The 15,909-nt window shown below is 45.9% G+C and overlaps 1 protein-coding gene across 3 annotated transcripts in view; it reads left to right on the plus strand.

Moving 5' to 3' along the window:
* Positions 1 to 15,909, plus strand: part of LOC120672432 (protein MON2 homolog) — a 45,330-nt gene that overhangs the window by 8,727 nt on the left and 20,694 nt on the right. For all 3 annotated transcript variants that reach the window (XR_005674131.1, XM_039952827.1, XM_039952826.1), the window contains exons 11-29: positions 1,860 to 1,940; positions 2,010 to 2,062; positions 2,984 to 3,053; positions 3,265 to 3,328; positions 3,438 to 3,586; positions 3,674 to 3,798; positions 3,891 to 3,948; positions 4,144 to 4,241; positions 5,412 to 5,496; positions 5,591 to 5,656; positions 5,738 to 5,797; positions 5,948 to 6,034; positions 6,213 to 6,387; positions 9,497 to 9,540; positions 9,619 to 9,750; positions 9,834 to 9,962; positions 10,033 to 10,085; positions 10,194 to 10,242; positions 12,014 to 12,072. Coding sequence is in view for 2 of the 3 variants with exons in the window: in XM_039952827.1 (XP_039808761.1) it covers positions 1,860 to 1,940; positions 2,010 to 2,062; positions 2,984 to 3,053; positions 3,265 to 3,328; positions 3,438 to 3,586; positions 3,674 to 3,798; positions 3,891 to 3,948; positions 4,144 to 4,241; positions 5,412 to 5,496; positions 5,591 to 5,656; positions 5,738 to 5,797; positions 5,948 to 6,034; positions 6,213 to 6,387; positions 9,497 to 9,540; positions 9,619 to 9,750; positions 9,834 to 9,962; positions 10,033 to 10,085; positions 10,194 to 10,242; positions 12,014 to 12,072 (1,637 nt within the window). In the remaining variant the exon portion in view is untranslated. The remainder of the gene's footprint in view (positions 1 to 1,859; positions 1,941 to 2,009; positions 2,063 to 2,983; positions 3,054 to 3,264; positions 3,329 to 3,437; positions 3,587 to 3,673; positions 3,799 to 3,890; positions 3,949 to 4,143; positions 4,242 to 5,411; positions 5,497 to 5,590; positions 5,657 to 5,737; positions 5,798 to 5,947; positions 6,035 to 6,212; positions 6,388 to 9,496; positions 9,541 to 9,618; positions 9,751 to 9,833; positions 9,963 to 10,032; positions 10,086 to 10,193; positions 10,243 to 12,013; positions 12,073 to 15,909) is intronic.

The following is a 15,909-nucleotide window of genomic DNA, read 5'->3' on the forward strand; positions in this document are numbered from 1 at the left end:
CCGGGCGGCGGCCTGGGGGAGTGGAGGCCTTGGACCGGGCCACATCTGAATGGACCCGGTCCAGGGCCACCACTGGCCGGCCGCCGTCGCACCGCCCGCGGCCTGTCCAGCGGAGGAGGAAGCGCTGGAGTCGCCGCCGCCTGGTGCGCTGCGCTTGGTGTCGGTGCGTCCCGCGCGCTTGCTCCGCCGGTTCCGGCCGCCGCCCGAGCCGCCGCCGGAGCCGCCCCCGGCCTTGGAAGGGGGCTGCTGTGGGGCAGAGGAGCCGGACGCTGCGCCGCCAGCGCCTGCGGCCAGGAGGGTGGTGGGTGCAGTGGAGTTCCTCTGGGCGGCGGTGATCTCCTCAAGCAGGAGGTTGTTGCGGACGCCGAGGAACGTCGGGAAGGGGCGTCTGCGACGGAGATGGCGGCCGATGTCGGTGAAGTTCTCGTTGAGGTTGCGAATCACGTTCAACACCAAGGTGCGATCCGTGACGGGTTCACCAAGATCGGCGAGGTCGTCGGCCATGGACTTGAACTTCCTGCAGTAATCGGTGATAGACAAATCACCTTGGCAGAAGTGGCGGAATTGGGCGTCGAGGTGCAAGGCGTGGGTTTCTCGATTGCCGAGAAATTGCGCCTCGATGGCGAGCCAGGCCGCCCGAGCAGAGCCGCCGCGCCCCATCACAGCCTCGGCGAGATCGGCGGAGATGGTGCTGTGAAGCCAGGAGCGAACGACACAATCCATCCGCTCCTAGTCTGGGGAAGAGGGGGGCGGAGCGTCGAGGAAGACGTGGTCCTGGAGGGCGAAGCGGCCGACAGCGAGCAGGAATTGCTCACGTCATCGAGTGTACGGGCCGGAGGTGGCATCGAGGACGACGGGGATGAGGCTGCGGGTGTTCTGAACTCCAGCGGCTTGGGCGTGGAGGTTCAGAACGGCGGCAGCCTCGTGGAGGAGCATGGCGGCGCGAACGTCTTCTGCCGGAGGGCGACCGGAGGCAGCATCGGCGTCGACGTCGGGCGCGGCGTCGGGCTCTTGATCGCTGTCGGCGGCGGCGGCGCGTTCCTCAGCCGCTAGGGCTAGGGCTTCGCGAACGCGAGCGGCGGCGGCGGCCTCGCGCTTCGCTTGGCGCGCCGTGCGCGCGTCTGCAAGACGCTGCTGCTCGGCGGCGGCCGCGGCGGCCGCTGCGTCAGCTTCGTCGGTGGGGGGAAGAGTGCCGGCCATGGTGCAGCCAAGGTGGCACGCGGCTAGGGCAGCGGAAGGAGGAGAATCACGGGGGAAACCCTGACTCTTGATACCATGTAAGTGAGTATGGCCGGATGAATGATAGATTGATTAGGGTGCGGAGCACAGTACAGATACATATAGGCAAGGATGCTGCCACGTATGGTAACAACCCAATCAGGGGGATCCTTTCCTATCCTAACCAACACATATCCTGGGGGGGGCACCTGGACACAGGTGGGGCGCCTAGCCCCAATGGCCAGCAGGCCGGCTAAGCTAGAGGCCCGTGGGCCAGCCTATACATGTCTCTCTAACAATATCCACATGGGGTAGATTAAGCATCATAAGTCAGCAAAATTTTCAAAAGATCTCCTGAATCATTCAACTTAGACTTGACTTTGTAGTTTGTATCCTGTCAGTAATCAGCTTTAGTTCCTATCGTCCAAAATATGCCGCTTTTCCCCCCTAATATGATTGATTATGATATCACATTTTACTCTACTTTTAGGTTGAAATTGCTAGCTAGTCTACCCGTAATACTTTGAACCAACTAATTTGGGATATGAAATAAGTAGTCTATTATTACACGAGTGCTCATGGTACTTTTAATTCATCCAGTTATGTTTTCCTACCTATGCTCTAAGCTGCTCTCTTCGCAGGTGTTCCTTAATATGCTTGTAAAAGTTACTCGTCAGGACTTACCATTATGGCATCAGATACTTGTTCTTGAAATTTTAAGGGTAAGTTTCCTTGGCTACAATAGTAATTAATGCTTGTTGATGATTAATCTTATGTTATTTGTTTATCAGGGTTTTTGTGTAGAAGCCTGCACTCTGCGTTTGCTATTCCAGACGTTTGACATGTACGTATTATATCCATAGTGATATTCTTGAATGTCTCTTGATATGTTCATTCCTTCTTCTGGTTGATGGATTTGTATACAATTTTTCTCCAGAGGCTCGCTAATCATGCCTGTCTTAAAGTATAGAACTTTAGGTTTTTTTTTCTCTTTCTGGTGATCCATGCATTAGACCGGCGCTGGAGCCATAAAGATATTTTCTTTTGTTTTCTTTTCTTTTGGGTTAGAATTGATAGATGGAAGCAATCCTGCAGAAGATAACACTAAGATAAAGCATAATCAGTGGACAACATGGAAAGTTATTTCTTATATTATAAATGTTTACTTTTCGATCTTTATGAAAGGTGGCGTATGCATCAAGAAAGTTTTGTATCTGTTAGGAATCAGTGTTATAAATGTTAGCCATTTCTTATATTATAAATGTTTTCTATCTTATTTGTGTATAAATGTTTTCTATCTTATGTGTTCTTGTCAACCTTTGTAATGCGGCAATGTGGTTGCTTGTGTAATGGGTTTGGTTTTTCTCCCTCTTTTCTCTTAATACAAAGATACACAGATCTCCTGTGTGTTCGAGAAAAAGGAATAATGTCGGAGATAGAGTGTAGATATCTGTTTAAGTTTTTCTCCCTAGTGATTGGATGCACATAAATGTTGTCGCAGGCTTTGAAGATTCTTATATTTGATAGCAATAGTTGTATGCCTTTCACTCATCTGAAGAGTTGTTTGTTGAGGGTTTTGATGAAGAAGCTCCCAGTTATGTTTTATATTTTGCATTTTTGCTTTTCCAGAAATTTCTTCATGGAGCTCATTTATACATATCAGTATGCAATTGCATTGACGCTTTATGTCTTGGGCATAACACTACGCTTGTATATTTTTAGGAGAACTTATGTGGATATCTTTTTTCTTCTGGTAATAATACAGGAATCCAGTGAATACTAATGTCGTGGAGAACATAGTTAGAGCACTTGCTTTGGTGGTAGCTACTATTCAGGTGGTATTTGTTCCCTTGCTTCAAAGGAATATCATCCTTATTAATCACATGTTCGTTTGAACTCATTTATTTGAGAACTGGCCATTGCTATTTGTTGGACTGAGGATAAAAGCCCCCACCCCTCCCACTATAACACCTGGGTTTTATGGTCGGGTTGGCTAGGTGGGGCGTTCTAACTCTATTCATTTAACTAGAAATACTTCTCTTATAGGCTTCAGATTCAAGCGAAGAAACTCTATCTGCTGTTGCTGGAATGTTCAGTAGTAAAGCTAAAGGTACTCTCTACAGTCAAACAAAGTCTGGTGATAAGTTACTTCCTCTAATCTTATTGTTTGTTTACTCAGATTTTAACTAACTCCCGATATTGGCGATTATCATACACAGGGATCGAGTGGAGTATGGATAATGATGCATCAAATGCTGCTGTTTTGGTAGCTAGTGAAGCACATACCATCACTCTCGCCCTTGAAGGCCTCTTAGGTGTAGTTTTCACTATTGCAACTTTGACTGATGAAGCACTAGATGTTGGTGAAGTAAGAACTAAGAAGAGACTATTCTTATGAATAAAAAAATAATGAATCTGGGTATTTAAAGCTATTATTATTTTTGTTTGTTTTTAGCTTGAATCACCAAAATATGAATCAAATAGTGTGGAATGTAGTGGACATTTGGCCCTTCTTTGTATGGCTATGGTCAATTCAACGTGGTTAACCATCCTTGACTCTCTGTCACTTATTTTGATGAGGTCAGCCCAATCTTTAAACTTATATATGTACCTTCCTATAAATTATATGAAAATTTTCCTGTTCTTATGGTTAGGGGTAATCTAATTAACAGGTCTCAGGGGGAAGCTATAATATTAGAGATATTGAAAGGATACCAGGCATTCACTCAGGTGATAATGATGATCTGGTGATGTACCAAAATCTTTTGAAAATTTCCCTACTTGAGTCTGCTTAGAGAATAACAGTATCCCTCCCATGATATGGCTTAAAGGCTACTGACCTTCTGTTGCTTTTCTATTCTATCATTTCCCATCCTTTGTAGTAAATTAACTGCTTTGACAATCAGAATATGGGGTGCATTTCAGGCTTGTGGAGTTCTCCGTGCTATAGAGCCCTTGAACTCTTTTCTAGCATCACTTTGCAAGTTTACAATCAATAATCCAAATGAAGGAGAGAAGAAAAGGTATGCCACTGGTGTCCTGTTTCCTAGAATACTGGCATATGACCAATTATCTTGTTTTGAGAATAATATATCAGTTGCCTGCAGCCCCCTTCTCTTCTAAGTTCCTATTGCTCTTTGTAATACATGAGACGTGATGAGTATCATTGTACCATTTGCCTGCAATATTCATTGTCTTGTGAATTCCGGCTTTATAATTTGTCTAAGGATAATTTCTGGGGTCTATGACCTCTTAAACATTTAGTCCAATTAAATTTCTATCATAAGCATGTGATAGCGCTAAAATTTGTGGCTTCATCTGTCCTAAAAATGGGCTTTTCTACCTCTTGAATTTTAAATTTGAAACTAAGGATTCAAAAAATGGTACTGTATTCTTTCGGACATTGTATTGACAGACTTACCTGAGATTTTCAGGGCGTGCTTGATGTTTATTTTCAAGTATTTGTGGACACACGTGTTCCTTTAATCTATTTTGGTAGGATGCTATGATTGTAGCTCCCTTTTGATAGCTACAACTACAAGAATATTTGCAGTCTTGTCTGTCATATCAGGCATCACTAATGAACTCATAGAGGATCAGCTTTTTGTTTCCTTGTTTACTTCTGTGGTAGTAGTATTGTGATAATTGATATGTCAAAAATGCTAGCTTAAATGGCTACTATATAAAATATTAAACACAGATCTTGAAGGTTGCTGATTGGATTACGCCTTCGCTAATGTTCCATTTTTTTCTCGAACAGTGCAGGAGAACTGTGCGTCATTTCATTTAAGATAGGAAAAAAAAGGGAAAGAGTACAGGGATTAGACCACCCTTGTACTCAATACAACTCACACCACTTTACAGACTATTACAGTAAAGGTACAAACACGACCAGAGCCCACCAGAGCCTAATTGGCCGGGGCCAGCGACCTCTCAAGGAGCTCTTTGAGCTTGGAGGCCCCAGCCAAGCACCAAAACACACACTCATTAGACACCGTCTGCAGAAGCAGCTAATGTTCCATTTACCCTTGTCTTTGTCCAAAATCTGGAGATTCGTGCATTTATATTTCATATGATGACTTTATTTATACTGAATGGTTCAGTTGTGCCTAATGTTGTATGCTGCATCTACTATTCATGACCTTTCCACAATTATTCACACCATTCTTATTTTCCTTTCATATCTATGCCAGCATCTTGCAGTCTCCTGGATCAAAGAAGTCAGAAACTTCAATGGATCAGCGTGATAGTATTATTCTCACACCAAAAAATGTGCAGGCAAGTAGGAAACAAGTGCAATGTTTCTTACAGCTGTATCATGACCCCTTGCTTTTTTTCACATATATTTACACTTGTTTCATTCTGAACCCAGGCATTAAGGACACTTTTTAATGTTGCACATCGATTACACAACGTCCTTGGTCCTTCCTGGGTTCTGGTGAGTAATGTTGTACCATTTTTTTTTTTTAAAATTGAGTTTCATGAATTATTGCTAGATCTCTTATCCTTGGAGTTGTAGGTATTGGAGACTCTTTCAGCGCTTGATAGAGCTATTCATTCTCCACATGCTTCCACTCAGGTTACAGTCTTTTGTCCCCAGTTTACTCGTTATGTTTGTTGAGGCTCTTCTTTTCAGCTAACATATGATGACCAGAAATGATACATTGTTTCCTGTTTCTACTTTATGTTAGTACTATCATTTTGTTGACACTACCATTTCCTCTTACAGGAAGTATCAGCTTCTGTTTCAAGACTTTCAAGAGACACGTCTGGACAGTACAGTGACTTCCATATTCTCTCTTCTTTAAATTCTCAGGTCAGGACGGTTTTTCTTTTCAGGATTTTTTGTTGCTGCTTTTCACCTCTTAACTGCATTGCCTATATGCTAAAGTGCATTTTATTCCATTGCTGGAGAGATGTTCGAAAGTTGCTGCTTTTCATGTTTCAACTACATTATAATGCTAAACTGCATTCTGTTTCTTTGTTGGAGGAAGCTGTTTGAAAGTTCAGCCTTGATGAACATAGCTGCAGTGAAGTCACTTCTGTCCGCACTGCACCAATTGTCAAGTCAGCACATATCTGGAAGTTCTCAATTGTCAGGCCAGCAGATAGGGAGCATTTCATTTTCAGTGGAGCGCATGGCATCGATACTTATCAACAATCTGCATAGTGGGTTCTTTCTTTACTTGGAGCATTCTTTTAGATAAAATAACATGCATGAATCATTTATAATCCTTTGTGCTGAACTAGAAGTTTGATCAGGTATAAATACTACGAAGATGTACTTTTCTACAGTGGCAACTTGAGTTTATTTGTTATTATTACTGGATATGTATTTGCTAAATTGAACAGTTGAATTTGCTGGATTTCTACTTATCGAATTTCGAAGGATGAACGTAATTTGCAGTTGGTATCATCTATATTTGTGCTTGTGAGACATCTCATTTTGAATGTGATCAGTGCCTATGCCCCTCAGGTAGGCCTTAGTGAGAGCATCAAGATGCAGTTCTGGGAAGATCTAGATAGCATGGTTAGTATCGTGCCTACCAGCGAGAAACTTTTTATAGGAGATCTCAACGGCCATGTGGGTGCGACTAATGTAGGGTTCGAGCGAGTGCAGGGGGTTTTGGGTATGGTAGCAGGAGTCAAGAGGGGGAGGATGTGTTGAACTTCGCGTTAGCCTACGACTTGTTGATAGCGAATACTGTGTTTAAGAAGAGGGAATCCTATCTTGTGACGTTTCGTAGTGGACAACACTCGAGCCAGATCGACTTTATCCTTGCTAGGAGGGAGGATAGACGTGATTGCTTAGATTGTAAGGTGATACCTGGGGAGTGTGTTGTCCCTCAACACAAGCTTGTGGTGGCGGACTTTCGCCTTCGGGTACGTGTCCACCGGGACAAACGTGCCAAGATTGCGAGAACAAAGTGGTGGAAGCTTAGAGGGGAAGCGGCACAAGCGTTTAAGGAAAGGATGCTAGGTGAGGGGCCTTGGGAAGAAGGAGAAGACGTAGATGACATGTGGCTAAAGATGACAACATGTGTTCGGAAGGTGGCCTCAGAGGTGTTTGGCTATTAAGGAGAAGAAGGAGTGTTTCAAGCGCCTCCACCTTGACAAGAGTGCAGCCAACATCGAGGGCTATAAATTAGCGAAGAGGGTTGCAAAGCGAGCTGTGAGTGTAGCAACGGGTAAGGCGTATGATGACCTGTATCAGCGGCTAGACACGAAAGAAGGGGAGAAGGACATTTATAGGATGGCTAGGATCCGCGAGCGGAAGACAAGGGACATCAACCAAATCAAATGCATTAAGGATGGGACAGATCGACTGCTAGTGAAAGATGAGGAGATCATGGATAGATGGAGAGAGTACTTCGACAAGTTGTTTAATGGGGAGAGTGAGAGCCCTACTCTTGAGTTAGATGACTCTTTTGACGATACCAATAGACGTTTTGTGAGGGGAATTCAGGAGGTAGAGATCGGGGAGGCTTTGAAGAGGATGAAGGGAGGTAAAGCGATGGGCCCTGATGGTATTCCCATTGAGTGTGGAGATACCTAGGAGATAGAGCAATAATATGGTTAACTAAGCTTTTTAATCTCATTTTTCGGTCAAACAAGATGCCGGAAGAATGGATGAGAAGTATATTAGTACCTATCTTCAGAAACAAGGGCGATGTTCAAAGTTGTACTAACTACCGTGGGATTAAGCTGATGAGCCATACGATGAAGTTTTGGGAGAGGGTTATTGAGCATCGCCTAAGAAGAGTGACAAGTGTGACCCAAAACCAATTTGGGTTCATGCTTGGAAGGTCAACCATGGAGGCGATTTTCTTAATACGACAATTGATGGAGAGATATAGGGAGCAGAAGAAGGACTTGCACATGGTCTTCATTGACCTTGAGAAGGCATATGACAAAGTACCGAGAAATGTCATGTGGTGGGCTTTGGAGAAGCACAAAATCCCAACTAAGTACATTACCCTCATTAAGGATATGTACAAGGATGCGATGACGTTTGTCCGGACATGTGATTGCAACACCACTGACTTTCCTATTAACATAGGCCTACACCAGGGGTCAGCATTGAGCCCTTATTTATTTGCTTTAGTGATGGATGAGGTCACAAGGGATATACAAGGTGAGATCCCTTGGTGTATGCTCTTTGCTGATGATGTGGTGCTAGTTGACGAGAGTAGGACAGGAGTTAATAGAAAGTTAGAGCTGTGGAGACGCACGTTAGAGTCGAAAGGGTTCAGACTTAGTAGGACCAAGATCAAGTACATGATGTGCGATTTCAGCGCGACTAGGCATGAGCGGGGAGACGTTAGTCTAGATGGGCAAGTGGTGGTCCAGAAGGATACTTCTCGGTATTTAGGATCGGTGCTACAAAAGGATGGCGATATTGATGAAGATGTTAGGCATAGAATTTCAGCTGGCTGGTTGAAATGGCGGCAAGCTTCTAGCGTCCTTTGTGACAAGAGGGTGCCACAAAAGCTAAAAGGCAAATTCTATAGGACAACAATTCGTCCGGCGATGTTATACGGTGCTGAATGTTGGCCTACAAAAAGGCGACATGTCCAGCAACTGAGTGTAGCAGAGATGCGGATGTTGCGGTAGTTTTGCGGGCACACAAGGAGGGATAGAGTCCGGAACGAAGTTATTCGGGATAGGGTCGGGGTGCCACCAATTGAGGAGAAACTTATCCAGCATCGGCTGAGATGGTTTGGACATGTCCAACGAAGGCCTCCTGAGGCGCCGGTGCGTAATGAGGTTCTTGAGCGGGTCGATAATGTAAAGAGGGGTAGAAGTAGACCTAAACTGACGTGAGATGAGTCGGTTAAGAGAGACCTTAAGGATTGGAATATCTCTAAAGAGATAGTTTTGGATAGGAGCGCTTGGAGACTAGCTATCAATGTGCCTGAACTTTGAACTTATTTCTTTCGGGTTTCATCTCTAGCCTACTCCAACTTGCTTGGGAAAAAGGCTATGTTGTTGTTGTTGTTGTTGAGACATCTCATTTTGTCCATTCGGTGTGGCATTGGTAATTTATTGAGGAACATGGGGTTGCATGAGATATCCACATAGCAATTTACTATGAATGACATAGTTCATGTGAATGAATGATCATTGGATTTAGGAAGATCAGATCATTAGTGAACTTTGTCATTAGTCTTTACTGTGTATTGTAATTGATGTGGAGCATATTTAGGAATAAAGCTAACTGGCACCACAATTTTTTGTAGTCCTGCTCCTGATTATTTTTGTTATTTATCCTGTTCAGGAGTTGAGCCGATATGGGATCAAATTGCTGCTCATCATCTTGAGGTAGCAGTATTATCCAGTGGTAGTTTTCTCTCTGTTTATGTAACACCATGATGACTTTGGTGATGGCAACACTTGCAGCTTGCCAATTGCTCCAACCCACAATTACGAAGTATGGCACTGGATTCATTGGATCAATCAATTTGTTCAGTAGTGGGTTCTGAAAAATTTCATGGCATCAGTTCAGCACCTCATCAGTTTCAAGAAAGCCAAGTAAGGGGGGACTCGATAATTTTACTCATCTGTTTGCTCTGCTTGTGCGATTTGTCTGACATTTCTGTTCATGTGCTTGCTAGATGGTCAATGAAAGTAAAACTGTATCATTTGAGTATGCAGTTTTATCTCCATTGGTGATCCTCTATTCCTCCAACAAGAATGTTGATGTTCAAATGGGCGCACTAAAGATTCTTTTGCATGTTCTCGAGGTACCTATTTTCTTGAATATGCCTTTAACTGCAGGCGTCAGACAATATCTTCTTACCTGTATTGTTTCAGAGACATGGAGAAAAATTGTCATATAGCTGGCCCAGCATTCTTCATATGTTAAGGTGTTACTGCTATTCATTAATTTTTTTTGAAAGCTTACTATTCATTCATTCCATGGTATATTGTTTATTTGACATTTACTGGTTGCTTACATACATCTTTTCTTCCAGGGTGGTTACCGATGCATCAGAAAAAGATCTCATCTCGTTAGGCTTTCAGGTAAAATTGTTAAATTACTCTTTGCTATGTTTAGCATGATATGATTTCTCTGTGGGAAGTTCCCCTCTTTCATAGCTGCTCGGGCCTGTTATATTTTTGCCTACATTGGAGTATGGAAGTACCGATCTTCAAAAACAAAGGAGATGTTCAGAGTTGAACTACCGTGGGATTAAGCTGATGAGCCATACGATGAAGTTTTGGGAGAGGGTTATCGAGCACCGCTTAAGAAGAGTGACAAGTGTGACCCAAAACCAGTTTGGGTTCATGCCTAGAAGGTCGACCATGGAGGCGATTTTCCTAATACGACAATTGATGGAGAGATATAGGGAGCAGAAGAAGGACTTGCACATGGTTTTTATTGACCTCGGGAAGGCGTATGACAAAGTACCGAGAAATGTCATGTGGTGGGCCTTGGAGAAGCACTAAGTTCCAACTAAGTACATTATCCTCATCAAGGATATGTACAAGGATGCGATGACGTTTGTCCGGACATGTAGTGGCGACACCACCGACTTTACTATTAACGTAGGCCTACATCAGGGGTCGGCATTGAGCCCTTATTTATTTGCTTTGGTGATGGATGAGGTCACAAGGGACATACAAGGTGATATCCCTTGGTGATGATGTGGTGCTAGTGGATGAGAGTTGAGAAGGGGTAAATAGGAAGTTAGAGCTGTGGAGACGCACGTTTGAGTCAATCAAAAGGGTTTAGACTTAGTAGGACGAAGGCCGAGTACATGAGGTGCGATTTTAGCGCATCTAGGCATGAGGGTGGTGACGTTAGTCTCGATGGGCAAGTGGTGGCCCATAAGGACACTTTTCGGTATTTAGGTTCGATGCTACAAAAGGATGGCGACATTGATGAAGATGTTAGGCATAGAATCTTAGCTGACTGGTTGAAATTGCGTCAAGCTTCTGGTGTCCTCTGTGACAGGAGGGTGCCACAAAAGCTAAAAGGTAAGTTCTATAGGACAGCGATTCGCCCAGCGATGTTATACGGTGCTGAATGTTGGCATACAAAAAGGCGACATGTCCAACAACTGAGTGTAGCAGAGATGCGGATGTTGCGGTGGTTTTGCGGGCACACAAGGAGGGATAGAGTCCGGAACGAAGCTATTCGGGAAAAGGTAGGGGTGGCACCAATTGAGGAGAAGCTTACTCAACATCGGTTGAGATGGTTTGGACATGTCCAACGGAGGCCTCCGGAGGCGCCGGTGCGTAGTGGGGTGCTAAAGCATGTTGATAAGGTAAAGAGGGGTAGAGGTAGACCTAAACTGACTTGGGAGGAGTCGGTTAAGAGAGACTTTAAAGATTGGGATATCTCTGAGGAGTTAGTTTTGGATAGGAGCGCTTGGAGACTAGCTATCAACGTGCCTGAACCATGACCTTTGTGTCTTTTGGGTTTCATCTCTAGCCTACCCCAACTCGCTTGGGACAAAAGGCTATGTTGTTGTTGTTGTTGGAGTATGGAAGTTGAATGGAATTATGGGACTACATTGCTCAACTCTAGAATTGAGGACCAAAGAAGCATTTTTGTAAAAGTACTGATATACTAATGTTTTCCTCTAAAAGCTGTTTTAAATATGCAACTAAGGTACAATGGGGGACATTTATGAACTTTAACACTGACTTTGTTTATACTGGTCATTTTAGTTAAACAAAACGATAATAAATGTCAAGTGCTCATTTGTTCATCTTAATGCTTTGTTACTAGCATAAAAGTTGTACCATGCCCTTCAAATATGCTTCAACACAACCATTTAATTTGCAGAGCATACGTGTAATAATGAATGAAGGACTGGCAACTATACCTGTACAATGCCTTGATGAGTAAGTCCCTCGAATCCACTGTTTTTTTAGTATTGTTTCCTCTTGCTAATATTCTCACTTTGCTCAAAATAACATATTTGTTGCATATGAGAGGACCTTTTCCCCAGGTTTTTCCTTGTTATTTCAAAACAAAACAGAACCATGGAAAAATAGGAAGAAAACATGTGTTAGTACCACATTGGATTCTATTAATTGACAGATAGTTACAATTTTAGGTTGGATCGGTTTCATTGAAGCAGTCTTTGGTGGAGCGATAGTATCCATAGTACTTGAGACTGTTGAATATGCTGTGGTAGTCCGTAGTCCGTAACTGATGTTACCAATTACACCACTTTTTAATGTAAAAGTACCCAAGTAAATAACATACTGGTTTTTCTTTGCTTTCATAGATGGCGTGTCTTGTTTTGTAAGACTAGTTAACATGAAAGTAAATTTCAATTTGAAAAGGAAAACTAAATCTAAGTATTTTAAGTCTTGGCTTCCTTACAATCTCATTGAAAGGCAGTCCATAAAGTATGGATCTTATATAAACGATTGTCACCAACATAAATGCTGAAGAATGATGGATCAGAAAATTTCCCATACTACACCTTAGGGCTTGTTTGTTTGACCTGTAGCTTTTAAAAGCCTGCTTTTGAAAAGCTGAGAACCTGTATTTTTGGATTGACTTTTGCATGAATGAAATTTTACATGTGATACCCCTAACAAATCCATCTCAAGGAAACCAGCAAAGCTCCTCCAAACCTCTTCTGGCTTCTAATAGAAATGCAGCTCTTGGCTTCCAAAATCCACTTCAAGAATCAGGCTGTTTGTTCCAGCTTTTGGCTTCTGATAAGCAGAAGTCAACAGAAGCTGAAACAAACAGGGTCTTAGAATAGTTTGCTTATGTTAACTGAATGGACACTAAAAGTACTTAAGCCTGTCAGTTGTACAAATTACAGATACAATAACCCTCGACTGGTATACTCCTACACGCAAAGTATATGATGATATCATGACACTGAGTATTTTTAATTGGTAAACTGCACTGACAAATAGACATATAGACATCCTGTCTATGCCATAGTTATTTGGACACAAGATCAGGGCCTGACCAGTGATCTCAAGATCATTTGCCAATTGCCGTCACTTGCTGCTGTAGGAAGGAATGATTAGTGTCTATTCCTCCAAACCCTAGAATGGTGGGTATATAGTAGCTGGACATGGGCCTCTAGATGGGTCTTAACACTTGGGCCATATGGGCCACTCACACATACACCAACAGCCCCCCCACAGTCTGAACTACCGGCGCAGCGGAGTTCAAGACTGGACAACAAAGAAGGCACGCACAGGGACAACACCCCCCCCCCCAGCCACAACTAGCCACTTGCTACGTTGAGGCTGGAGCGAAACTCCGAGAAAGTCGAGGAGGGGAGACCCTTGGTGAAGATGTTGGCAAACTGGGAGGTGGTCGGGACATAGAGGGCCCGAACATCGCCGATAGCGACCCGGTCGCGTACGAAGTGCAGGTCGATCTTCACATGCTTCGTCCGCTGATGCTGAACGGGGTTGGTGGAGAGGTACACGGCGCTGACGTTGTCGCAGTAGACGAGCGTGCTCTTGGCGAGCGAGCTATGGAGTTCCGCCAAGAGCTGTCGAAGCTAGGACGCCTCCGCCATGCCGTTAGCGATAGCACGGTACTCCGCCTCGGCACTGGAGCGGGAGACAACCGGCTGCCGCTTGGACGACCAGGAGACAAGGTTGCCGCCCAGGAAGACGGCATAGCCGGAAGTGGAGCGGCGAGTGTCCGAACAGCCAGCCCAGTCAGCGTCGGTGTAGACAACCAGCTCAGCAGAGGAAGAGCGGTGAAGAACCAGGCCGAAGTCAACAGTGCCACGGACGTAGCGGAGGAGACGCTTCAGCGCAGCAAGATGTGACTCTCGGGGATCATGTACGTGAAGGCAGACCTGCTGAACGGCATATGTGAGGTCTGGCCTGGTGAAGGTAAGGTACTGCAAGGCCCCAGCAAGACTCCGGTAGGCAGTAGGATCAGCCACGGGAGCACCTAGATCAGCAGACAGCTTCGTCTGAGCGTCGACAGGAGTGGAGCACGGCTTGCAATCAGTCATCCCAGCCCGCTCCAGAATATTAAGTGCATACTGCCGCTGGTGAAGGAGAAGGCCAGACGGACGAGGCTCAACAGTAACGCCCAAGAAGTGGTGGAGCTGACCAAGATCCTTCATAGCAAACTCCTGCCGCAGAGAGGAGATGACGTGCTGAAGCAACTGCTGACTGGAGGCTGTGAGCACAATGTCATCAACATAGAGCAGCAGGTATGCAGCCTCATCCCCACGGCGGTAGATGAAGAGAGAAGTGTCAGACTTGGCCTCGGTGAACCCCAAAGTTAGCAAGAACGTGGCAAACCGAGAATACCAAGCCCGCGGAGCCTGCTTCAAACCATAGAGAGACTTGTTGAGCCGGCAGACCATGTCCGGACGACTGGAGTCCACAAATCCCGCTGGCTGAGAGCAGTAGACTGTCTCTGACAGAGTGCCTTGTAGAAAAGCATTCTTCACATTCAGCTGGTGCACGGGCCAGGAGCGAGAGAGAGCAAGCGAGAGGACCGTGCGCACTGTAGCAGGCTTCACCACAGGACTGAAGGTCTCATCATAGTCCACACCAGGCCGCTGGGTGAAACCTCGGAGAACCCAACGAGCTTTGTAGCGCTGCAGTGTGCCATCAGCCCGATGCTTATGCGTCCAGATCCACTTGCAAGTGAACACATTGCAACCATAGGGACGCGGCACGAGGTCCCATGTCTGGTTGGCAAGAAGAGCCGCGTACTCCTCTTCCATCGCACGACGCCAGTGAGGATCCGCCATGGCGTCGCGGACAGAGGAGGGCACCGGGGAGACCAGCGGCTCTCCCTCGGTGGCGGAGAGTCGCGGGCTGAGACGCCATCTGCCGAATCACCATTGGATGGATACGACCAGGGTCCCGATGGATGACCGGTGGGTGGTACACAGCCGGCTCGATGCCAGAGCGAGTCGGCTGCAGCGACGGCTCCGGAGTACGTGGCGGTGGAGACTTCGGTGCCGGAGCCGGGGCCGGCGTCGGTGCTGGCACCGAACGACGCCGGTACACCTGCAACGGCGCCGTAGGAGGCGCCGGGGCCGCGCGTGGCGCAGCAGGGAGCACCGGAAGCGGTGCCGGTGTACCAGAGGAACCTTCGGGAAAAGGACAGACAGATAGCGGTGGCTGAACGACCGGGTCAGGCGAAAACAGGGACTCCAGCTCGGGGTCAGGGGAAGGTGTAGAGCAGGTGGAGAAGGGGAAATCCGACTCGTCAAACACAACGTGTCGGGAGATGAGGACATGGCGAGAGGTGAGGTCGAAGCAGCGGTACCCCTTGTGGTCAGGGGAGTAACCAAGGAACACACCGTGTCGAGCGGGGCGCCAGCTTGTGAGGAGCAGTGGCGGAGGTGTTAGGGTAACACGCACACCCGAAGACACGAAGGTGGTCGTAGCTGGGAGGGGTACCGAATAGGGCGTGGTGTGGGGTGGGAGCAGGGGAAGCCGTGGACGGAAGGCGGTTGAGCAAGTAGGTGGCGGTGTGGAGACTCTCAGCCCAGAAGCGGGAAGGCAGAGAAGCCTGGATCAGAAGGGTGCGCATGACGTCGTTCGTCGTGCGAATCATCCGCTCAGCCTTGCCGTTCTGAGTAGAGGTATACGGACAAGACATGCGCAGCTGAACACCCCGAGAGAGGAAGAAAGAACAGGAGGTGGAGTTGTCGAACTCACGCCCATTGTCACACTGGACGGCCTTAATGGTGAGGTCGAACTGAGTGGACACCTAGA

Source organism: Panicum virgatum, chromosome 5N (assembly GCF_016808335.1).
Source record: "Panicum virgatum strain AP13 chromosome 5N, P.virgatum_v5, whole genome shotgun sequence".
Lineage (NCBI taxonomy): Eukaryota > Viridiplantae > Streptophyta > Magnoliopsida > Poales > Poaceae > Panicum > Panicum virgatum.